Raw genomic sequence first — 25046 nt, 5'->3', positions numbered from 1 at the left:
TGTAGGCCATTTACATATTTCAAGTGTGTGTTGCAATGAGCACTGGCTTGTTAGAAGAATCATTCAGTGCAGTTCCAAACATTTCCTTTAAAAAAAACCCTGCTTAACATTATTCTAGAGTCAGTGTTGCGTTTTTTCTCTTTATTGACTTATTAAATAGTACCCACTGAACAGTTGTTGAGACTGTTGACATTGTAATTTTTTTGGAATCGGTAATGTTTGCTTAGTCTTTTAAATTAAATCTTCTGTAAGGATTCACTAGGCTTGCCATCGATTTTCTGAATTTTTCCCACCAAACTGCAATGTTCACACAAAATAGTTCTCTGCCTGTGTGAGAAACAAGTAGAGATTTTATTTCTTTATCTGGGGGAGCAGAGGGAGGCTGGGAATTGAACCCAAGGCCCTGTACATGTTGGGCACATTCTCTACCTCTCAGCCCTTAAAAACTAGTAAAGATTTTTAAAAACTGATTTCCCCTGCTATTTTTCTTAAATCTCTTTCTTTCCAGTGGCTTCATTTATTGTAGATTCTTAAGGGTTTATCTCTAAGATAAACAGTTAACTCCCCTGCCTGAAAATTATGCCTCTTTATTGATTTACAATCCCCTTTGGCCACATTCCATGCCAATCTCCTGGATCAGGGAATAGACCCTAACTTTCCCATCTGCCCTCAAGGATTAGACAGTGTCCCTTTTCCTTTCCGCCCCTTCTCCCCAGCCCCGGCCTTTAGGAAGAAGATTTCTTAAGGCCTGACATCAGCAGGAGAGAGGGTAGCTTGTAGCAGCACGACCAGCTGTGCATGTGTGCTGGGGAAGAGAGAGTGCAGGCCTATGGCCTTGCTCTGTGTCCCTGCATCTGTTTCTATAACATGCATGAATCACCTGGCATTTTCTTTTTTGTGACAATGTCTCGATGGTCTTGAAGTCACTCCGTAGCCTAAGCTGGCCTCCAACTCCTACCAAGCAGTCCTCCTGCCGCAAGCCTCCCCAGTGCTGAGATGACAGGCATGCGCCCCCATGCCCAGCTCTAGCCTGGTGTTTTCTTTTTTTTTTCCAGTACCGGGGATCGAACTCGGGTCCTTGTGCTTGTGCAGCAGGCAGCGAAACCACTGAGCTAAATCCCTGGCCCCGGTGTTTTCTTAATTTCCCTGCAGCAAAAGGCCAGTGCTGGTCCTCCAAAATGAAGCTCTGTACCCACAGCGGCGCCCCTACACCAGCGAGGATGAGGCCTGGAAGTCATTCCTGGAAAACCCGCTCACCGCTGCCACCAAAGCCATGATGAGCATCAATGGGGACGAGGACAGCGCAGCAGCGCTGGGGCTGCTCTACGACTACTACAAGGTGTGCTGGCTTCTGTAGCAGCTATTAATAGTTTAATGAGCACTTTGACTCATGGGCTTCAAAGATGAACTTATGCAATCAGAGAATCAAAGTGTCACCATGCAGGCCAGTGAGTGGCCAGCCGTCCCGGCCATCAGAGAGGACAGCAGCTGTGTCGCCGGCTGGCACCTCTACAGACCACGGTGTTCTCAGTGCCGAAGACGGGCCCCTACCCCGACCTTTATGCTGTGTGTTCTGGGGAGAGCCCTTTCTGTGACTATTGTCGCAGAGCCCTTGATTTGATCTGATTGATGAACCATGAAAAACCACATATTCCTAAACCTGGGACCTGATAGTGCTACGTTGGGATATATTTTGTTGCCTGGTTTTTTTGGCCGGTTTATAGAGATTTGCATTAGTCTTTTTTTTTTTTTTTTGGTACCGGGGATTGAATTAGGACCTTGCACTTGCAAGGCAGGCGCCGTGCCACTGAGCTACATCCCTGGCCCATTAGTCCTTTTTTTTTGAGGGGGGAGGTTTAAGACAGGGTCTCGCTGTGTAGTTCAGGATGGCCTCCAATTTGTGGAGATTTTCCTGCCTCAGCCTCCTAACTACTGGAAAGACAAGCATGCACCACCACACCCAGCTGTGACCTGGTCTTAACTAATAGGAAGCTCAGTCTGCACGGATATGTACGGGGCACCCTGATTTGTCTCATCATCTTCCTTATTGTCCTAATAGAAATAGAGCTGCCATTGACTGATGACTTGTGTTGTGCCTGCCGTGTCACGGGCTTGTGTTGCTGCTCATTCTCAGGTCCCACAACTAGGACATGTGCAGCTGGATTTTCACCCTGGCTTGGTTCTGGCCACAGACTGTCCTCTGGGTCACACGCTGGCTTCTGCAGTCCCTTAGGCCAATAGCAGGTATTTGGGGAAGGCTGATAAGAGTTTAGGTTATAAGCTGGGCACTGGGTGTGGTGGCGCATGGCTGTCATCCCAGCGCTCAGGAGGCTGAGGCAGGAGGATCACTGCGAGTCCAAGGCTGGCCTGGACTACATAATGAGAGCCTCTCTCAAAAAACAACAACAAAAAAGAGTTTAGGTTCCAATTAAAGCTGTAGTTGGAGTACAGGCGGAAGCGCAGCTTTGTATGTGACCTGTCTTCTTGTCACCGTGTATGTTGACACACAGTCACTGTGCCACTGTTACTGCCTTATAAAGACAGGAACTGGAGACTCAGGGGCTTCCTAGTGGTAGTGTCTCTTTGTGGATGTGTGTGCATTACAGTTCATTTTTTTGCCATCTTTTTGTTTTGAATGCTTTCAGACCTAAAGAGCATTTAAGATAACGGAATAATCAACTCCTGAATACCTTTACCTAGAGCCGCCAGTCCGCCAGTCCGGCTTTTGCTTCCATTCTGGCTCTGTCTTTCTTGAACAGAAGAGAAACAGGAAGACAAAGCAGAGGAGATAATCGGATTACCAAGAGGAGGGTGGGAACTAAGATGCTGCTCAGTTATTTCCGGGAGTCCCAGCTGCGTGTCCAATTCGCACTGTCTCAGGGAGTGCACTTCGGTTTTTTCCCTTTGAGTCTGAACAGAAACTTTTATAATAACTGGGAAGCATGGCCAGGAATGGTTCCTTTGAAGTAGATTATGTATGTGACCTTATGGCTAGTTACATTGACTGGATCAGTATAAAAATCTAAGGTGTTAATTATGAACTTGCATATTTTTATCTTTTTTCTTTTGTTTTTTGAGGTTATATATTTATAACTAAAGCTTTTGAGAATGAGCAAAAACAAACAATTTTATGCCAGAAGAACTAATGAATTACATTAGTGATGGTGGTATTTGTGTGTGTGTGTGTGTGTGTGTGTGTGTGTGTGTGTGTGTGTGTGTACGTACTTAGGGGTGTTTTAATTGTCTTGAGCCAGGCGTGGTGGTACATGTAATCCTAGCACTCAGGAGGCTGAGGCATAAGGGTTGCTGTGAATTTGAGGCCAGTGTGGGCTACATAGTAAGTTTAAGGGGTGCCTGAACTACACAGCAAGACCCTGTCTCAAACAAACAAACACACCCAAAACAAAAAAATAAATTGTCTTAAAAGTATAAATGTATTTTACATCTCAAGAGGAGATAAATCCCCATGTCTGTCCATTAAGGGTGACAATTTTTTAGCTTTTTGTTTTGTTTTTCTGGTTTTGGGGTTTTTTTTCCAGACAGGGTCTTGCTATCCAGGCTGGCATTGAACTCATGACAATTCTCCTGTCTTGGCCTCCCAAGTACTGAGGTTACAGGTATGCACCACCACAGTCAGTTTAAGGGTGACAATTTTATAGGCTTGTTAGGCTTCTTGCGACAAGTGTGAAGTATTGTATTTTGTTTTTTATAGTGAAATATGTAAGATTGCAATTTAAGCCCAGCCTGGGCAACTCAACCACTTGTGGAAACCCTGTCTCAAAATAAAAAATAAAAAAGGGCTGGGGGTGGAGCTGCATGCGAAGGCCCAGGGTTCAATCCCCAGTAGGGGATGGGGGGGATAGAACAAAGCGAGTTAAGACATGGGTAACGGGCGCACGAATTCCGAAGTGCCCGAGCACATTTCTGCATGGCACCGGCGGCGGCTCCTGGAGGAAATGGCCCCACTGTATCCTTGGCTCTGGGTCTGGGGTGATCGGAAGTCGGAATGTTGTGTCTTTAGTAGGTCCTTCTGTGTTGGGCTGTGTAGACGGTGGGTGAAAGCAGGCTTTTTCTGATACGCTGAAAGCCGTAGCCCAGTGAGAAGTCGGTTCGCGATGCTCTGAGTGTATCTGAGCAGGAGCGGGGCTCTTGCCCAGTCGCCATGGAGACCAGTGTAAACTCCTTGAAGCCCAGCTGCCTCGCGCATGCGCTGTGTCCCCAGAGCCTGCCGCGCGCGCTCTGGAGATCAGGGCGCACCTGGATTTGGGGGCGTGGCTCATCCTTCACAGGTGAGGACTGAATCTTTCCTTGTGCTCACATCTAAGGTCCCTCGAGAGAGGAGGTCGTCAACAGCAAAGCCAGAGGTCGAGCACCCTGAGCCCGATCACAGCAAAAGGTAATGTTGAATCACAACACAGAACAGCACACACGAACCCACGTTTCCCCAAAAAGAAAACAGGAATTTAAAGCCTGGCGTGGGGCTTTAAATGTGCCATCCCAGCACTCGAGAGGCAGAGGCAGGAGGGTTGCTTCGAGTTCCAGGCCAGCTGGACTTCATAGTGAGACGCTGTCTCAAAGTAAAAAGCAGAACAAAGCACAAAGCTGGACTTGGTCTAAGTGAGTGAGCTCTAGTGGAAGAGATGGGTCACTTGGACTCCTCATCTCTGAGTTGAGGTTTCAATACTGGTTTGCCTCAGCTGCTCCAAAAAGTGACTTTTCTTGAGGCCGAGTTGTCTTTTTTAGAAAAAGAAAGCCTTAAAAAAAAACAAAGACTTGGCTCCTCCAGGGGACATCTGCAGGGGTAACTTCAGTGAAGCATTTGTTTGCTCTGAGGTGCTTTAAGGGAGTTGGCAATTGAGGGTGTCTTTTCAAAACAATAAATATCACGGACTCGAATAATTGAGTAAAACTATAGTGAACTGGTCTTCAACTCTGTGTCATTGTTTGTGTTTTTGTTTTTGTTTTGAGACAGGGTCTCACTATGTAGTTCAAGCTGGCTTTGAGCTCACTATGGAGCCCAGGCTGGTCTTGAACTCATGGTGATCAATCCTCCTGCCTCAGCCTGAGTGCTAGGATTGCAGGCGTGTGGCACCATGACTGCTTGAAATTTTTTTTAAAAAAGCCCTTTTAACTGGGCTGTTTCTGGGTAATAAAGCATATTTAAAGGATGAGTGATCACTCAGAACCCCACTCTCCTGACGACCATTAGCTTACTGTTCCCTCTTGCACATGCTCGTATGGAGTTCTGCTTCAGTCGAGGACAGGATGTGGTGCTTTCCTCTTTTTTTTTCTTGCTTCATAAATATTTCCCACATTGCTCTTTTAATCTGCACAGCTCTCCTTTGGGAAGGGCTTATTTGTGGCTGTAGTTTTTACCTTCTGATGGGCATTTTCTCACAGTGAAGGGCACAGATCACCTGAGCCACAAGTATCCAGGACAGCACCAGCCCTTGTCAGTCCAACCCTACCAGTTGATCTTCCTCTTCTGTAGCTTTCGCATTCACTTTATTTTGTTTTTGCTGGACTATTTTATTTTATTTATTTATTTTTATTTTTTTGGTACTAGGGATTGAACTCAGGACCTTGCGCTTGTGAGCCAGGCGGCGGAACCACTGAGCTAAATCCCCGGCCCTTGCTGGACTATTTTAAACCAAACGTCAGCTAGCTTTATGATTGCAGTCTATCTGATTTTCACCAGAGCACAAAGCCTTGGTGAAAAACTTTCTGAATAGCTTTTTCCCTCTTTCTTTCCCTCCCTTTCTTTTTCTTTCTTTCTTTCTTCTCTTCCGTTCCCTTCCTCCTTCTTTCCTTTTCTTTCTTCATCCTTCCTCCTTCCCTTCCCTCCCCTCTCCTCCCCCCCTTCCCCTTCTCTCCTTTCCCCTTTCCCCTTTCTCCTTCCTTCTTTCCTTCCTTCCTTCCTTTCTTATTTCTTCCGTAATAGGGATTGAACTCAGGTTTTCACACTGAGCTACATCCCCAAGCCCTTTGCAATTTTGAGGCACAGTCTTGCTAAGTCACTAAATTGCCCAAGCTGGGCTCAAACTTGCAATCCTCCTGCCTCAGTCTCCTGGAATGCTGGGATTACAGGTGTTCACCATCAAGCCTGGCTTTTTTTTCTTTCTTTTAAGCTAAATTCCTGGGCATGAATTTATGGCTCAGGATTTGAATAATTTTATTGAAATCTACAAGATTACCAATCTGCTTTTTTCCTTAAAGTTTTCAGCCTATGAGATTTCAAGGGGTGCCAGGCGTGGGGGTACATGTTAGTGCCGCTGCCACGCTCACCCTTGGCCATGGGGAGAGGGTGGGCACCACTAAACCTTGTTTCCTGGTGAAGATTGAACACAGAGGGGTGGAGTAACTTGCTCAAGGTGACAGAATTTGACCTGAGGCAGTCTGACTCTAGAGCTTTTTGTTTATTGATTTGTTTTAGCGTTTTTGAGACAGGATCTCACTCTGTAGCCCGAGCTGGCCTCAAACTCATGGCAATCCTCCTGCCTCAGCCTCCTGAGTGCTGGGATCATAGTCATGCGCCACCACAGTTGACTCTTTAGCGCTCACACTTTAACCCCAACTAATCAGATTAAGTTTGTAGTTTCAGGCTTAGAGTAAAATGAGAATTTTAGGGTCATGGGAAAAAAATAAAGCTGTGAGAGGCTCTGAATGCTTTGAAAGCTGTGACTGCTCAGTATTTCCACTGAAGTCCCCTTTGGGCTTTGGGAGGTGCTTGTGCAGGGGCTGAAGTCTTTCTCCGTCTCTGGCGACAAATAGATGTGCATTGTTCCCTTACTCTGTGCGACCATGAGAGTAAAAAAACAGGCATCGCAAAGAATTATCTGAGCATCAGGCGTGAAAACGTCACTGTTTTTGCTGTTTTTACAGAAACAATCTCCCCAACGTGGCAGAGCAGTCCCTCATTTCCGCCGGGGAAAACAGAGTGCAGGTCCTGAAGAACGTGCCCTTTAACATCGTCCTCCCCCACAGCAACCCGCTGGGCGCCGAGAAGCGCGGCCACCTGCCCGCTCCCGACACCACCGTCACCGTCTCCATAGCGACCATGCCCACCCACTCCATCAAGACGGAGCTCCCGCCGCACGGCTTCTCGGTGGGGCTGCCCCCGGCCGTGTACCACCCCGAGCCGGCCGAGCGGGTAGTGGTCTTCGACCGGAACCTCAACGGGGAGCAGTTCGGCTCCGGGGCTCACCCCCCCAACGCCCAGCGGCGCACCCCGGACTCCACCTTCTCCGAGCCCTTCAAGGAGGGTGTGCAGGAGGTACGGGAAGCAAAGGTCTCCGAGACTGCTGTTTGTCCAAGTATTGGGTTCCACCTTTTCCTTGTTACGCAAGCCTGAAACCCGGCCCGAAATGGATGGATTAGGAAGAAAACATTTTTTTTTTCTTAAGAGAAAAGCCCCTTGGGTATAACTTGTAAGCTAAACCTATAAATCCTGAAATTATCAGGACACAGGGCTAATCTTACCAGCCGCTCAGTTAACAACTAGGGTTTCAGGGAAGGACTCGCTCCAGAAGGAAAAGGCAGTGCAAATCTTCCCCTGAGCCCGGATGGATCCACAGGGTCAGCGTGCAATTTTTGTCCTGGCCCGTGAGCCTCTTGGAACTGGCCTTTAGTGTGGGTGCCTTATCGTGCGTTCGCCTGGTTGGTGGGACTGTAAGGGACAGAGGGAAGCCACGGGTGTGGCCTGGGATGTTTACAGATTCTTCGAAGTGCTTCCGAGATTTATGGTCATGCACTTCTCATGCAGGTAAAAGTGAGGCGCTCGTGGTGTTGGAGCCCATTTTTAGGGTCCTGCGCAGGAAGCGGCTTCTGTCTGCGTGGGTGGGGTTAGGAGTGAAGCCTATCTTTTCCCGAGGAAGCAAATCAGACTTTCCAGCCCGGAATGGCCCCACCGCCCTGCCTTCATGACGCTTTGTTTGCAGATTTTAGAGTTGGAACAGAATTGGGATAGGTGGGAAAGACAGAAAAGGGCTAAGAGATCCCAAGCATTTTGTAGATCCCGTGCACAACTGTCTTCATTTTCTTGAGTGGTGTATAAAAGTAGACATTTTTTTTAAATAATTTTTTTTAATAGATGGGGTTTTGCTATGTAGTTCAGACTGGCCTTGAACTCACTATGGAGCCCAGGCTGGCCTCCAACTCTCGGCGATACTCCTGCCTCAGCCTTCCGAGTGCTGGGATGATAGGCACGCACCACCATACCCAGCTTATAATTTTCTGTTTTTTAAATTTACGTTTGTTATAGATTTAAGAGTTTGCTTGCGAGATGGACATTGAAAGGGTAGCGAGTTGTCATAGCTGTGCTCTTTGCCGTGGCGGAGCCTGGCCTGAGTAACTGCTGACCTTAAAGGGTTATGGCTTATCACATTACTATTTCAGGTTTTCTTCCCCTCGGATCTCAGCCTGCGGATGCCTGGCATGAACTCAGAGGACTATGTGTTTGACAGTGTTGCTGGGTAATAGTTGCCTTTTCCTTTGATGGTTCATTCTCAGCGCTTCTCGTCTCTTCCCTTTGTGTCGCTCACAAATCAAGGTGGCTTCGGGTGTCACTTTCTCCTCACCTGGCCTCTGCCTGGCCTGGGCTCATTGGTTCTGGACTCCTCGAAGCCTTTCCAGTTTCTTCATCCTCTGGTGTTGGTGCCTTTTCTTCCTTGGCTTCTCTCTGGGGTGTAGACGAATATAGAGTCTGAGAAGAGAGGTGAGCTTAGACCGGATGGCGAAGCCCCTTCCGTCCCGAGTGCGTATGATGAGGTGATAATGGGGGTAACAGCAAGCAGACAAAGGCCCTTCCTTTTTATTAACCTTGCTAGTGATACCCTAAATGGAAGGTATTTTTTTCCGATCTGAAAGCTTCATCTCAGTGTTGTAAAATTTCACTCTCTCTGGCAAAAGGAGTGTTGTCCAATTATTAGAACATGTATGAAGAATTTCAGATTTTATAGGAGCCTGGGATTTCAGTTTATCATTTCTTTCTTCTTCTTCTTTTTTTTTTTTTTGGTACCGGGGATTGAACTTGGGTCCTTGTGCTTGTGCAGCAGGCAGCGAAACCACTGAGCTAAATCCCCGGCCCAAGTTTATCATTTCTTGTGTGTGTCTGCTCTGACCTATGTTAGGTTTGCAGTAGAGAAAGATTTTTGAAGTCTAGGATTTTCCAGGAATTGAGGCTTCCCTTAGTACCTCAGATGCCTTTAAGGCTTGGGATGGGGCCAGCACCCCTTTTCTCTAAGGAGTCAGATTGAATACTTAGGGCTCCAAGGGCGAGGCTGCCTGGGGGGGCTTTGTGAGTGACCAGCTTGGCCATGCAGGTTGCATAGCACACAGTGCACTGTGTGCACCAGTGTCAGGAGTGGTGGTGCAGGCCTATAACGCCAGCACTCAGGGTGCTGAGGCAGGAGTGTCACCATGAGTTCGAGGTCAGCCTGAACTGCATAGCGAGACCCTGTCTCAAAAAACAAAAAAACACACTATAACAGGGTGCCCTTGTGCATCTCATTATTCTATGCTACTTATACGGACCAATCAGAAGAACTTTATCTACAAAGATAGATGTAATCTGCTGCCCTCTGGCCCAGGGAAGTTATAAAGGGGGTGTCTGCGTGTCAGTGGAAGGGCACAGGAAGTGCAGAGAACTGCAGCGTGCCGATTTATAGACATTTCAACTGTTTTTGTTTTTTGAGACAAGGTCTTACTATGCAGTCCAGGCTGACCTACAACTCACTCTATAGCCCAGGCTGGCTTCAAACTCTCAGCGATCCTGAAGCCTTAGCCTCCCGAGTGCTGGGATTCCATGCCCAGCTCAAATCAGGTTCAATGCAGGGCTTCCAGCTGCCTCTCTGTCACTTTTCCTGGATAAATTCCAGATCGGTGGTTTGTCCTGTGAGGGTCCCTGCCACGGGCCTTGTCACTTGCTGATATCCTCATGGCCTCAGCCTCCAGAAGTGTAGCTGCCAACCACAGCATAGCAGTTTGTGTGGCCCCCATGTGAGAGACTCGAGGGTCTGGCGGCTTGGTGCTTGCAGCCTTCATCCCATGAAGGGTGCACGAACCACTTAGTCCGAGGAACTCCGTGGGTGTCCCAGTTGGGTACCTGTCCTGGTTGGGCACCCATGCAGGGACATTTCAGGGCTGTGCCCAAGAGACCCAAGGTTCAAGATCTGCAACCTCTCTGTCCTTCAGGAACAACTTTGAGTATACCCTCGAAGCTTCCAAATCGTTGCGGCAGAAGCCAGGGGACAGCACCATGACGTACCTGAACAAAGGCCAGTTCTACCCTGTCACCCTGAAGGAGGTGAGCAGCACTGAAGGCGTCCACCACCCCATCAGCAAAGTTCGTGTAAGTCCTGCACCTCCTTCTGTTCTCTGGAAAAGTTCGTCAGGTGTCCCCAGGTCCTGCTGAGTGCCTTGGTGCGTGCCTGTCAACCCAGCACTCAGGAGGCTGAGGCAGGAGGTTCTCTCCAAGCTCTAGGGCAGCCTGGGCTCCATAGTGAGTTCAGGGCCAGCCTGGACGGTGTAGCAAGACCCTGTCTGAAAACACCAGAAAGAGGTGTCTCCAGTCCTGGTGTTTCTGAGTCTGGAGCAGCTCTGGGGGATGGCTCAGCATGCACTTCTAAGCCTGAGCTGCAGAATGCAATGTGTGGGTTGGTGGCGGCTTCTCAGCCCTGCATCTGTCTGTCTGTCCTTCCGCAGAGTGTGATCATGGTGGTTTTCGCTGAGGACAAGAGCAGGGAGGATCAGCTGAGGCACTGGAAGTACTGGCACTCACGGCAGCACACCGCAAAACAAAGGTGCATTGACATCGGTAAGGAGCCAGGGCCGCTGGATCCCTGCGCACAGGCGCCGGCTTTCTAAAGGCAGTTGTTTTTGGCAGTGGTCAGCTTCCTGCCAAAAGCACCTGACTCCTCTGCCAGCCACTGGTCCCTTCCAAGGCCCGTCCTGGGCTTCCTGGAACCGGTGTCCTGCCCTGGCTTCCTTCACAGGGGCCTGTGCCCGGCAGTGGCTCCCAGGTGTCACCGGGGCCAGGAGCAGAGCTGACGTGGGAGCATTGGGTTTGTGTTGTTGTTTTCTTTTTGGTCATGCTGGAGGTGGCTGAGGGCCTCGCACATGCCAGGGAAGCGCTCCGACCCCCGGCCCAGTCTGCACAGGCTTTGAGGGGTAACATTTTTTTGAAGAGATGCTGACTGGGCATGGTGGTGCACATTGTACTCCTAGCATTTGGGAGGCTGAGGCAAGAAGATCACTGCAAGTCTGAGGCCAGTGTGAGCTACACAGTGAGTTCAAGACCAGCCTGAACTACACAGGGAAATCTTGTCTCAAAAAAAAGCCCAACCCCCTAAATAACCTTTTTAAGACCTAAATTTTCTAATGTTTTCTTTCTTTTGTTTTTTAATTAAGTTATTTATTTTATTTTTTAGGTAGCGGGGATCGAACTCGGGTCCTTGAGCTTACAAGGCAGGCAGTGGAACCACTGAGCTAAATCCCCAGCCCTTCTTTCTTTTGTTTTTTGAGAGAGAACCTCATTATGTATTCCAGGCTGGCCTTGAACTCACTGTGTAGCCCAGGCTGGCCTCAAACTGGCGGTGATCCTCCTACCTCAGCCTCTCGAGTGCTGGGATTCCAGGCGTGCACTACTAAAACTAGTCCTAAATTTCCTAAGTTTGACCGCATGAGATTGAACTAAATACATCGAAGCTTGCCTCTGTTATAGCAGTTCATTTTTCTGAGCTTCCTTCCACCCATAGAAGCCCTCATTTCAATGCCCTGGGATGGTGGGGTGGTAAACAGCGTCCACTGAGAGTCGCCGCAGCCTCTGGTGAGACGTGACTTCACGGTGCCCTTCTCGCTCCCCCGTCTAGCTGACTACAAGGAGAGCTTCAACACCATCGGCAACATAGAGGAAATTGCCTACAACGCCATCTCCTTCACCTGGGACATCAATGATGAGGCCAAGGTAGGCGACCAGGCTGGCGCCGGCCAAGGACACACATTCCCTACATGAGGCTGCCACCAGCTGCAGGTCACGGTCCGGGGCCGGATCTGAGGGCCAGGTCAGGTGGGCAGAGCAGGGGCACGGCCTCCCCGGGGCCCTTTCCCCAGCACTGCAGGCTTCTGCCCCATGCGGCTGCTGCAGCTGCGACGGGCAAAGCTCCCAGCTTGGGGCTGTGGATCAGGCCCTGGTGCCAGCGTCACACCGGAGTGAATGGACTTTAATCCAGGCCTGGTGACACACACCTGTTAACCAGCACTCAGGAGGCTGAGGCGGGGGGATTGCTGTGAGTTGGAGGCAATGCTGGGCTCCATAGTGAGTTCGAGGCCAGCCGGAACTACATAGTGAGACCTTGTCTCAAAAAGCCAAAATAAAAATAATCAGTGGGCTTTAGTAGGGTAGCCTGAGACCCTAAATATGACCTGACTGCTAAGGAAAGTGTGTGTGCCACTTTGCCCCTGACCCTGGGGCACATGGAATTTGCTATCAGGCCTTCTGTTCTGGGGTGGTTTCAGTATTTCTGGTGAGTGTTGATGGTCGGTTGGACGTCTTGGTCTGGAAGTTAGTTTCTTCCTTGTGTTATAAACCTCAAGAGTTTACAACAGCATTGATATTTGGTCACTGATGTGAAGTAAGGGCCCCTCAGAGCCTGAAGATCTAAAATAAATAAAAATGCAGGTGGCACATGCCTGGCATCCCAGCACTGTGGGAGGCTGAGGCAGGAGAATCCCAAGTTCAAGAACAGGTGGACTGGTTAACAAAGTAGCAAGACACTGACTCTAATTAAAAAATAGAAAAGGCCTGAAGATATGGCTCAGTGATAAGACCCTAGGTCTAATCCTTAGTACCAAAAAATAAGTAAAATAAATTAGAAGACAGAGAAGTCGGGAGAAAGTTCTTCGAGTGCCTGTTACGGGCCACCAGGTGTCCACCTGGCTCAGCACCGCGGAGCAGCACTTGGTCCCTCGAGGCAGTGGAGTCCAAGCTGAGAGGAGGAGGCAGCGTCTGCACCCTGACACGGGCAGTGGGCAGGACAGGCCAGGCAGGGTGGCCAGCAGCTGGGGACTGCAGGGAGGGAGGAGGAGACGGCTCCGCACAGCTCTGGGCCCCTCTGTCTCCTGGGAATGGGTCTTTGTGACTACTATGAAAACTTCAAGGACATGGCGAGCCCCAGGGATACGAAATACCTGCCCAGTGTGTTTTTTTCTCCTGATGACCTCAGAATCCTTGTGCTACAAGGTGGATTATGTTGCAGCTACCGCTCACACGGTCTGTTTAAAATATTAATAGCAGCTAGGCCTGGTGGTGCACACCTGCAACCTTGGCACTCAGGAGGCTGAGGCTGGAGGATCCCCATGAGTTCCAGACCAGTCTGGGCTACCTAGTGAGTCAAACCCAGCCTGAGCTACATAGCAAGGCCATGTCAAAAAACTAAAACAATAAAAAGTATGAACAGGGAAGAGCACACTGTCAGACATGTGCCGGGCTCTGCCAGTGCCCGAGTGTCAGAGGCACGCTGAGGCGGGTCTGGTTTTGTTTTGCTGTGGTGTGCGGTCCCCAGCCTGGGCCCTTGTCCCACAGCCACTGTGGGGACCTGGGTGCCTTTGTGTTTCCCTCCAGGCTGCAGAAGGGGGAGCTTGGCCTCAGTGCCCGCACACTCACGGCTGGTCCCGTCCCCACGGGGACAGAGCCAGTCCAGCACTAGGGCTCCCCGGTTCGGCCCCTCTCACATCTTGCCTTCCAAGTGGGGGCATGGCCCGAGGGCAGGGACGGTCCGGGCTGGACAGAGTCTCAGCCTCCTGTCCCTGGAGCAAGAGAGCACTGTCAGAGATGGAGACGCTGTGCTCTGGCTTCTAATCCTGTCTGCGCTGTGAGCTGCGGCCCCGGATGTTCATGTTGTTCATGTCCCGGAAAGGCTCGCGTTTCTGAGAAGGATCTCGGGAGCACTCGGGGCCGGGCGCTCCCCACACGGCCAGGCTGTGTCCCCTGTCCCACCTGCGCCTGCGCTGCACCGCAACCTGAGAGAGTTGGGCTTTCCCGGAGGAGGTGGGCAGCCACCCTGGTGATGCGGACCAGGGATGCCTTGTGTGTGCTTGTGAGGGGCAGGTTTAGGGTTTAACAGCGGCGCGTTGTTTTGTCTGAGCATAATGTTTGGAATTCATTGTGAGAGTAATTTTTAATTGGTTTGGGCTGAACACAGTGCCTGCGTGTTTACGGGGATTCCATTCTGCTGAGGCACCGTCCACGTGTGCCATCAAAGAAAGGTGTTGCTGTGTGGGCCGGCCACTGTGTGAAGCCCGGGACAGGTTTGGTTTGTTTTACAACTTGAAATTCCCAGTGAATGGGGGGGCGGAGGGAGGGGAGAAATGAGTCCATGCCTCGGGCTTTGCGATTGCAGCTAGGTCAAGACCGAGATTTGAAACCAAAATGTATCTGCCCTGGCCTAAACGGAGAGAGAAGCGAGGGAGCATGGCTCCTTTTATTTATCCATGTACTTATTGGGGGTGGGTTGAGACATAGTTCAGGCAGGCCTTAACTCACCATGCAGCTCAGGCTGGCCTTGGACTTGCAGCAATCCTCCTGCCTCAGCCTCCTGAGTGCTGGGATGACAGGCCTGTGCCGCCGCGCCTGGCAAGCTTCTCCTTTTTAAAAGCTTGTTCTGTTGGACTTTGTCTTAGAAGCATTTCGCAGTATCCCCTGGCATCTAAGCAAGTGGATCCATTCCTGCAACTTCGGGCTCTGCCGGTGACAATAGGGAGCATTTACAAGCGCTCTGCCTCGGGGAGGCCCGGCCAAGGACACCCTAATTGGCAGGGAGCTTGGCAGCCGAAGAGAGCTGCAGTTTGTGGTGACGCTGGCACCTGCGAGACAGGTTCCAAGCACCTGCTGCTGTCCGCCGCCACACGCGCCGTCCCTGGAATTCAGCTTCGTGGGGGGGTGGGCACAGGCAAATCATTCCCTGTCCTCTATGCTGCTGCCATCCGAAGGAACAGTAAGCCCCTCTGCAGGACCTTCTTTGACACCTGGTCACCTTGCTCCTCCTCCTGGGTCCTTCCGGGGAACCCTGTCTAGGCTGAATCCCACCTCTGTCATTTCAGCCAGTTCGCTGCCTGGTCACTGAAGCATCAGGCTGCAGCACTGACCCGAGCTTCCGGGGATGGAAGCTCCCCAGAACAGGATTTCTTTCCTTCTTTCTTTTTTATTTTTGGTTTATTTCTGACAGGGTCTCACTCTGTACCCCAGGCTGGCCTCAGACTCACAGTGATCCTCCTGCTTCAGCCTCCTGAGTGTGCAGCCACACCCAGCTTCCAGAGCAGGATTTCAAGCTGCCTTGGGCCTTGAGGTCTGGGTTTTAGGACAGTGGCGGCTGTCACCTGTGCTCCTAGAGCGACCTCTGCATTGCTGATACGGTGGGAAACACCTGGCACTAAGATCCTGCGCTCTTTATCCCCAGGGAGGGAGCATGTACTGGCGCCTGTGTCACCCTGTGTCCAGCTCTCCAGACTCCAGCATGCACATCCTGCTTCTTTGGGACACAGGGGCCGCATCGCCGCCCACCAGGTGTCCTCAGGGTCCCCAGCCCCTGCAGGAATGAGAGAGGCACACAGGTGGCTCCCAGGCTCTCCGCCTCCATGGGTCTTTTATCTGCGTGACTTTTTCCCCAGCTGCCTCGCCCTGCAGAAACCAAGAGCGTGTGGGCGGTGCGAGGCAACAGCCAGCTGCTGACGCCCTGTTTTCCAAAGGGCCACGCCCTGGGACTGTGGGAAGAGCCCAGGCAGCTCCTTCCCCACCTCCCCATCCCCACTCCGCCTGCCCTGTTGGCCAATTCCTTCTCTGCTTTGTTTGGTTTTTTGAGACAGTATCTCAGTATGTAGCCCAGGCTGGCCACAAAATGAGGAGATCCTCCTGCCTCAGCCTCCCAGATGTTGGAATACCAGCCGTGCCCTGCCCCCCCCCCAGCTTCCCCTCTTTCTCAGTGGTCACTTGAGAAGTGGCACAGATCCTTGCTGCACTGAGGTTTTTTGGGCCATGGCCACAGCGTCTGACAGCGGGAACCTCGGTCACCTCCCGCCATGGGGCATCGAGGGGGCCTGTGCTCCCCAAGGTTATCTCAGATCAGAGTTGGGACTGGGTTTGCCCCTGACATAGACTCAGTCCTGATGCCTCCATGGGCTTCGGTGTAATGAGCCTGCCCAGGTGGCTGGAAGCGGCAGCCCCCGGCTCTTATCGAATAAGAGAATCCAGAGAATCCAGCTGGTGCTGGCTGGGCGGGGAGGACCTTGGATTGTGAGTAAGTGTCTGCTAATTAGACTCAGGGAAGAATCAGATCTTGATTTCTCAGTTGAAACTGTTCCCACTCCATTGGCTTCAGCTCATGTTTTCAACTTCATACAAATGTATTTAGAAGCCAGGCACGGTGGTGCACACCTGTCACCCCAGGGGTCAGGAGGCTGAGCCAGGAGGATGGATGTAAGACCAGGCCAGCCTGGGCTTCATAGGGAGACCCTGTCTCAAGAAAGAAGGAAGGGAGAGAGAGAAAGAGAGAGAGGCAGAGAGAAAATAGATGGTGGTTTTTTAATTAGTGTTGTTGGACTTGAGAAAAAACTGCATCATGGACCTCACATTTTTTATTTCTTTTGGTACTGGGGATTGAACCCGGGTCCTTGCACTTGTGAGGCAGGCAGTGGAACCACTGAGCTAAACCCCCAGCCCCTCGCATTTTAATTTTGGTTGTGAGGAGATTTCTACCACGAGAGCTTCTTAGAGCTGTGCAGAGCCATCTTTTTGGACCAGCACGCAAGTGAATTCAATGAAGTTAACTCTGGGGTTTCTGCTGTGGTGGAGATGTCTGCCGTACTGGGGATGACATTATGGGTGTCTCTCTGTGTTTGACTAAGTTGAGCTTTAATGTGTGGGTAAATTAAAGCAAGACAGATTCCCAGCGGCCCCTGCGGCTGTCGGGCTGCCTCAGCCCTGTCTGGCAGAGCTCGTGGCCACCGCTAAGTCCTGTGACTTTTTTGGCGCAAACTGGATGCCTGACGTAGACAGTTCGGTTGGCAATACAAGGACCTTTATTTTCATGTCACATGATCAGAGCGACCTGCTCTGGCATCTGCAGTCGCTTCCGGTCACCTCTCCCCAAGTTTCCTGCGTTGTCAGCTTTTCCCCAGGTGCCAGAGGGACGAGGAGGTTGGAGACTCCTAGGTCCTAGGGGGCGGGCCGCTGCTGTCTTGTCTTCATGGTGTAGTCTGTCTCTGTCTTTGTGCTGTAGCCCGAGCACGACCTTTGGGAGGGGCTGGGGATAGTGACAGTGGAGACAGGTGCGTTTTTTTGCCTGCGTGAGCCCAGCCCTCTCCCGTCTTTCTTTTTTTTTTTTTTTTGGTACCGGGGATCGAACCCCGGTCCTTGTGCTTGCGAGGCAGGCGCTGGAACCACTGACCTAAACCCCCAGCCCTCTCTCCGTCTTTCTCCATGGCCACTTTCTTGCTCATTCGCGGGCAGCCGGGCCCCCTTGGGCCTGCTCACCCAACGTCATCACACAGGTGACAGCCTGGCGTGTCTCAGCGGGACCTGTCTCATCCGCCTCTCACTCTTTCCAGGGAAATCGATGTGCGGCTACTGGGACAAGAACTGGCTGGTGTGTCCCAGAGCGGCCACCCGGACTTAGCCTTCATTCATGCAGTCACTCTGTCGCTCGTTCACTCAGCAGGTCACTGTCCTCCATGCAGGGCTGGGGGTGGACAGGGGACTCAGACATGAAGCCTGTTGCCAGCGAGGTTAGAAACAGGCTTTCAGGACTTCCAGAGGAAGTGCTTTTAGTTGAAGGAATCCTGGGAGTCTTTCTGTTTGTTTGTTTTTTGAGACAGGGTCTGGCTATATAGTCTAGGCTGGCCCTGAACTCACAGAGATACTCCTGCCTCAGCCTCCCGAGTGCTGGGACTACAGGCATGTGCCACCATGCCCGGCCATGGCCTTGTTGAACTACAGAAATTTTCTTTTCCTCCTCTTCCCCCAGAGTAATCTTTGTGAATTAAGGTGGGAGGGAGGCAACAGAACAGCTTAGTTGGAAGAGGGACTCTGACATCCCAGGGTCCGGTGACCGGGTAGGGCAGAAAGAAACATCAAGGTCACATTGGAGCCCAGGAGAGTTAGAAACAAGACTGCTGGAGACCCCTGTAGTCAGGTTCCAGTACCCACCTGCCCAGTGTGTGACGCAGGCCTGAGGAAAAGAATACACTGAGAGGCAGAGCTAAGAGAGAGACAGCGGGGGCCAGGACGACCAGTGCCGGTGCAACCATCAAAGGTGCTGGCCAGGCCCAGGCACTGACTTTTGGCAATCAGTTGGGGTAAAGGCAACATTTGTTTCCTATGGAAATTAATGTAAACAAGGCTCAGAAAGGACAAGACACAGCATTCTCAAATTGGGAACAGAATAGATAAAATATATGGCTGTAATTAGAACATTGTCCTTCTAGCCCGAAGGTTTTAGTTGTGGGAACGGAATTTGGGTGCGAGTTGCTCTGACCTCTGCACATAGGCTTCAGCCAGACACATCTATAAACAAGCCAGTTGTGGGGTTAACTTCGTAGCCTGCTTTGAGCATATTCCATATTACAGTCTTCCGCACAAGACTCTGTGTGTAACACACCAGGAAGCTACAAATGCAAGGTTCTCCTATATTTAATCATCAAATAGATTTTTCTTTTTTTGGTACCAGGGATTGAACACAGGACCTTGCACTTGCCAGGCAGGCTGGGTGTCACTGAGCTAAATGCCCGACCCTAGAAGTTTTTCTTAGATAGCTGCATTTTCTTGGCAGGCATGGTGGCACACACCTATAATCACAGCACTCGGGATGCTGAGGCAGCAAGATCTCCGTGAGTGGAGAGCCAGCCTGGGCTCCATAGTGAGACCCTACCTCAAACCACATCTCCCCAAAAAATGATTTCCAGTTGCTTCCTTCCTGCCTGCTGGGAACTGGCCCTGAGCATCCTGTTTTCTTGGGCCTCTCTTGTCCTCCTCCTCTTTGTGGACCAGAAGCAGTGGACTGAATGGCATTGTGTGTCTGCCTTGATGCTTCGTGGAAAATGGTTAGATGTCAGTTTAGGATCTGATTCCTCTTGGTTTCTGTGCTTGGAATAAAAATAATCTAAGCCAGGCATGGTGGCCCACACCTGTCATCCCAGCACTCTGGGAGGCTGAGGCAGGAGGATCATGAGTTTGAGCCCAGCCTAGGCAACTTTGTGACTCAGTGAGACCCTGCCTCAAAATAAGAAAGAGCTGGGGATGTAGCTCAGTGTGAAGGCTCTGGGTTCAATCCGTGGTGCCATGAAAACAAAAAACCCCACACCTGTTTATAAGTCATTCCTCAAACAATGTACATCTCTTTCATTTCCCTCCCATTTTCAAACTGAGGCTTGCAAACAAAATTAAATCTTCAGAAAGATTCTAAGAGCACAAATTCTTTTTTTTTTTTTTTTTTTTGGTACCGGGGATCAAACTCGGGTCCTTGCGCTTGCGCAGCAGGCATCCCACTGAGCTAAATCCCAGGCCTTAGAGCATGAATTCTTAACCAAGAATGAGGAACTATCCCCAGAAAAATGGGCTGGATTTTTGAAGAGAATCTTGCAGGGTGTCTTTGGCCTGTTTGGTGGTTTATTTTGTGGTTAATATTTTTTTTCCTTCCTCTGATAATTTTGGGTGGGAACATCAGACACATCTTTAGGGATTAAGTGGCCTGGTGTTGGAATAAATCCCATTTTCCCTCAAAGTATGGAGCAAGGAAACACAAAAGCATGGACACGTCAGCTTTTAAAGTCCCATTGTATTTGGTTTTGGTTGTTATTGTTTTTGGTACTTAGCCCAGGCTGGCCTTGAAGTCACAGCAATCTTCCTGCCTCAGCGTCCCGAGTGCTGTGATCATCTGTGTGCCACCGCAGGAGGCTGAAATCCCACTGCAGAGGTCCCGTGTCACTCTGAAGAAGGCAGCTATGTGTGCAGCCCGTTCTCAACCTTCTCCAGCGGGGCTTCAGAGTGCCGTGTGCGCATGTGCATACTCACACACCCGCACTTGTGTCACAGGCAGGCTGCAGTGTGATCTGTCCTACATCTGTCCTGTCCTCTAAGCAATGCTGGAGTTGGTTCCCTCAAGGCATCAGTAGAGTATGTGCCCGCCTGGCGAGGATGGCTGAACATACATACGCTCAGCTGGCCCATTGTCTCTCACTCAGGGACAGAACCAACCTTAGGTCTTAAAAACTGTGAGTAGAAGCAGCTCGTGGTGGCGGAGGCCGGTGAGCTCAGCACTCGGAAGGCTGAAGCAGGAGGATGGCTAAAGTTTGAGGGCACCCTGGGCTGCATAGTGAGTTCAGGGCCTGGTTGCATTACAAAGCAAGACCCTGTCTCCAAAAAAAAAATCTTATTTGATAGGGCTGTGCCTCTGTGAAAGAAATTTTTTTCATTAAAAAAAAAACCTGATGGGATACATATAAATGCGCATAAGAGTATCTGAGCTCTGTGTGTGGTAGTGGGGACTGAACCCAGGGCCTTCGCACTGGGCTACATCCCTCTACTCACTGTGTGGTCCAGGGTGGCCTTGCACTCATAGCCACTCTCCTGCCTCAGCCTCCCAGGTCCTGCAGTTTGGTCACACCCCGCTCAGTCTCAGCCTTTTCAGGACGTTGCGGGCTTTTCCTGTTTAGGAACAGTAAATAGAGGAAAGATAGACACCCTGTCCACATTTCACATGCTATTGAGTATTGTCATGGTTTTAGGGTTTATCTCCCCGTTATTTTTCCTTCACTTAACATTCTTCATAGGGTTTCTTCCCTTTTGTGACCCAAGCTCGTCCCTGTTTTCTGTCGAGTCCTCCAGGAGTGTCCTCCTGCTGCTGGTGGCTGAGCTTTAAGCTTCCTCCTTCAGAAGTTCTCTTTAAACTGTGGTTCCATTTGTGTCCACGAGGTGGCGCTCCTTCACCGGGAGTAAATTCTAACCCCAGGCACTGCGCTGAGACAGGTGTAGGCCGGTTAAGATTCAGAATCACAACACTAGTAGGAAATGGGGTGTGTTGAGCCCCCCAGCTTCACTGAGCAGACACCAGTGTTCTCCTGAGAACATGCGCCGAGGGAGAAGGTCCGCCTAGCAATGGTGGGGGGCTGGGGTGGGGACCCCCAGGATGGTGCTCTCCAGCCAGTGCTGGGGCTCCTCTGCCTTTGGAACCTGATCCTCAGAAGTTGTCCCTGTGGGTCAGAGGCCACTCAGGTGCCATGAAAGACAACAGACTTGGGAAACCAAGGACACCCTCTTTTATTTTTTACCAAGTCAGGGCCTTGCTAAGTCCCTGAATTGCCCAGGCTGAGCTCCACTTTGCAGTCCTCCTGCCTCAGTCTCCTCCAGCTGTGTGCGGCTGAGTGGTGAGCCGCCCTGTTGCAGAGAAGTTGACTTGGTCTTTTCTCTCGGGGATGGAGACCCCCCCACTGCATCTTTCGGGCGGCCTCGGGACATTTCGACTGTGTCTCCAGAGCTTCCTTCCGTGAGGGCATGGCCATGTCTCATGGTCAGAGTCGTCTTCTGTGACCTTGAAGTCCTGCCTGGAGCAGACGGCACCACTTCCATCCCCCTTTCCCCTGGGCATGCAAAGCTGAGAACCCAAGTGATACAAACAGTGGGCTTCCGGGTCTGTGCTGAGGGCCACTGCAGTGACACTGCTGGATGACAACTGCCACCCTTTGCCGCCTGTCCTGCCTGACACTAAGAGCTGTCCTGGAAGGGAGGGGAACAGAGCTTCCGAGTGTCCCGTCCCTCCTATTCTTGGTGTTGTTGAGACAGGGTCTCACTAAGTGGCCCAGGCTGGCCTGGAACTCATGGCGATCCTCCTGCTTCAGCCTCCCCGAGTGCTGGGATGACAGGCGTGCGCCCCCCACCCTGCCCCGCCTGTTGCTCCCTGTTCTTGTGGCCGGAAGCGGGGCTCACAGAGCCTTCTCCCGCAGGTCTTCATCTCTGTGAACTGCCTGAGCACCGACTTCTCCTCGCAAAAGGGCGTCAAGGGGCTGCCGCTCAACATCCAGATTGATACCTACAGCTACAACAACCGCAGCAACAAGCCAGTGCACCGCGCCTGCTGCCAGATCAAGGTCTTCTGTGACAAGGTGAGGGGCAGCATCATGGCCGTGCAGGGGGAGGGAGGGAGGGGAGGCGGTCATGGCTGAATCAGCAGCACATTGCTGTGGGCTCTGACTTGACAAAGTGAAGGCACTGGGTGGGGCTGCGCCCCCAGCCTCGGGACTGAAGCAGGTCGGACCTCAGTCCTCCTCGGCACAGGGCCAGCCCTCGGGCATGGCTGGCTGGAGGGAGGCGCTGGCCCTCACCCCACACAAGCCCTGGGGTGAGCAGCGACATGCAGAGTCTGGTGGCCTGGGCAGGAGGGGAGGAAGAGCTGATCCATGGAACTCGGCTTCAAAACTGCTAGGCTGTGCCCGCCTGTCATCCCAGCACTCTGAGAGGCTGAAGCTGGAGGGTCTCAAGTTCAAGCCCCACCTGGGTGACATAGCGAGACTTTGTCTCAGAGTTAAAGAAAAAGAAAAAAGGGACAAAGGCCCTGGGGTTCAATCCCCGGTTCAAAGAATAAATCAAAGAAAGTCACCCTTGTTCCCAGTGAGCAGTTTCGCAAAGAGGTAACTGGAGAATGAGCATGTGCAAGGAGAGGGCTGTGGTGAGTCAGGGACCCCGAGAGTGACATCGCCTTTCCAGAGAGGGAGACGCTCCCCAGTGGTCAGGGTGACCGGGCCACAGAAGCCTGTCCCGTTTGCTTTGCCCTGCAGGGAGCCGAAAGGAAAATCAGGGATGAGGAGCGAAAGCAAAGCAAGAGAAAAGGCAAGTGTACCGCGTGCCCCGGGGACCGTGAGTGCCTCGTCCCCTGCCTGTGACGGGGTGGGGGGCGGTGCCTGTGGGAGGTCTCACCTGCACAGAGGACTGGAGTCCTCACGGTGCATGTTCCTCGGGGGCAGCTGCACATGTAGGGGCCTCTGGAATTGCTGTCACAGCAGTGACTTCTGGGGGAATTCTGGAGGCCATAACTCCAAGCAATGGTCATTTGCTCATGGCAGTAACACTGGCAGGGTCGCATGTTCCACTGGAGAAGCCGTGTTCTTAGCAGGACTGATACTCATAGTCATACAGCCTGGCTGCAGACGGCCACGAAGCTGAGTGTGGCAAGGGCTGCCCGGCACCGAGCGTAGCCTCGGAGTCCCCTAGGGAAGCAGTGCCCAGAACCCTGTTACCAAGGGCGACAGCCAGGCATGGGGAGGGCACTCCGTGAAGTAAACACTGGTCCTGCCTAGCCTGAGGGCCGGAGAGGTGGGAGTCAGAGGGCTCGGAATGCAGAGGATTTGCTGGGGATGGCTCCTATGTGGTATGGCCAGAATATATGGTGAGGGGTCACATCTTACAAACATAGCACAGTGAGAGACGCACTGCCACGAAGCCCCTCCATCCCTCCTCCCTCACTCTGAAGACACTCATCCCATCGTCCTTGCCACTTCCTGCAGCAGCTCTGAAGTCCTTTCCTGAGGGTCTTTAGCTGCACTGTCCTGGCTGCCTCGATGTCCTGAGTAGATTCAAAACGTCTTCCTTTCATTGTCATTGTGACTTTGGGAAAGTTGCACAGTGCTAGATCTGGTAGGAGGAAGGTAGATGAGGACACAGTATCGTGTTTTTGTTTTGTTTGGGTACCGGAGATCGAACTCAGGTCCTTGCACTTGAAAGACAGGCACCGGAACCACTGAGCTAAATCCCCGGCCCTGTTTTGTGTTGTTTTGTTTTGTTTTGTTTTGAGGTAGGGTCTCACTCTGTAATTCAGGTTGGCCTTGAACTCATGGTGATCCTCCTGCCTCAGCTTCCCAAGTGCTGGGATTACAGGTGGGCACCACCATGCCTGGAAGAGCCTCTTGTTTTCACGAGCTTGCCTTTCCGTCTCTTTTTTTTAAAAATAACTGTATTATCAAACACACACACATACAGAAATTAAAACCATTCAAAGAAAAACAATGCAAAGGAAAAAAAAAACTACAATAATATTCAAATATAGTAGAACTCAACCAAAACAAAACTGAAAAGCACCTAAACATTTTTCTGTATAACTTAAGAAAGCATCTCAAGCACCAGCAAGACACCAGAGGATGTGATTTGTTTCAGAAAGGTCCCCAAAACCAACACTGAACAAATAGTGGTCTGGAAAAAAAACTCCAGTTAGTTAGCAGACTCCACATAAGCCAAGCTTCTCCCTAATTTAAATTTCAATACAATCATATGACACGGAATGGAAACACAGTCCGAGAAATATGTTCTTAGGCCATTTCATCCGTGTGTGTCCTTATTTACACTATCAGTTTCTCACACTAGAGAAACTATTCGGTGTTTACACGTGTGTCCTATTTATTTCACTTAAGAGGATGGCCTCAATATGCATCCATTTAGCTATAAATGTCTCTAGTTTCTCATTCTTTACGGCTGAGTAGTACTCCGTGTTATAAAAAAAAACCCACATCTTTATCCAGTCTCCAGTTGATGGGCACTTGGGCTGTTTCCAAGCTTTCGCTATTATGAACTGTGCAGCTATAAACATGGGTGCACATATATCACTGAGGTATGATTCTTTTAATTCTTTTGTGAAGATACCCAGCAGGGGGATAGCTGGGTCGAATGGGACCTCTAAGCCTACTTCTCTGAGGTATCTCCATACTGATTTTCACAGTGTTTGCACCAGTCTGCACTCCCACCAACAGTGGAGAAGGTTTCCTTTCTCCCCACAACCCTGCCAGCGTTTGTTATTGGTTGATTTCTTGATAGCAGCTATTCTTTCTGGGGTGAGGTGGAATCTCAGTGTTGTTTTCATCTGCATCTCTCGAATGACCAGTGATGTTGAACATTTTTTCGTATATTTATTTGCTGCTTTTTTTTTTTTTTTTGCTTTTACTTCTTTGTCTGAGAAACGTCTGTTCATTTCAGATGCCCGTTTTTGAATTGGGTCTTTGAATTTTTTTCAGTTCTT

At 50.8% G+C, this 25046-nt stretch overlaps 1 protein-coding gene and 1 long non-coding RNA gene across 3 annotated transcripts in view; one reads left to right on the top strand and one right to left on the bottom strand.

The window, feature by feature from the left end:
• The window catches only part of Grhl1 (grainyhead like transcription factor 1), a 32540-nt gene that overhangs the window by 2040 nt on the left and 5454 nt on the right, over positions 1-25046 (top strand). The window contains exons 2-10 of one of the 2 annotated variants that reach the window (XM_004869969.3): positions 1153-1339; positions 4326-4396; positions 6883-7273; positions 8395-8471; positions 10192-10348; positions 10702-10813; positions 11868-11962; positions 21988-22146; positions 22819-22870. In XM_004869969.3, coding sequence (XP_004870026.1) covers positions 1153-1339; positions 4326-4396; positions 6883-7273; positions 8395-8471; positions 10192-10348; positions 10702-10813; positions 11868-11962; positions 21988-22146; positions 22819-22870 — 1301 coding nt within the window. The remainder of the gene's footprint in view (positions 1-1152; positions 1340-4325; positions 4397-6882; positions 7274-8394; positions 8472-10191; positions 10349-10701; positions 10814-11867; positions 11963-21987; positions 22147-22818; positions 22871-25046) is intronic. The other variant, XM_087199719.1, reaches the window with a different exon arrangement.
• LOC147821634 (uncharacterized) lies at positions 16930-23194 on the bottom strand. The gene is made up of 3 exons (XR_015446758.1): positions 22958-23194; positions 20576-20692; positions 16930-17294 (listed from the first exon to the last, which is right to left on the bottom strand). It is a non-coding gene; the product is annotated as an uncharacterized LOC147821634 (long non-coding RNA).

Source organism: Heterocephalus glaber, unplaced genomic scaffold (assembly GCF_053883595.1).
Source record: "Heterocephalus glaber isolate CG9 unplaced genomic scaffold, H.glaber_assembly_v1.0 deba00001724, whole genome shotgun sequence".
Taxonomy (NCBI): Eukaryota; Metazoa; Chordata; class Mammalia; order Rodentia; family Bathyergidae; genus Heterocephalus; species Heterocephalus glaber.
Note: the sequence above shows the minus strand (reverse complement) of the source record. Positions and strands in the feature narration are given on the sequence as shown.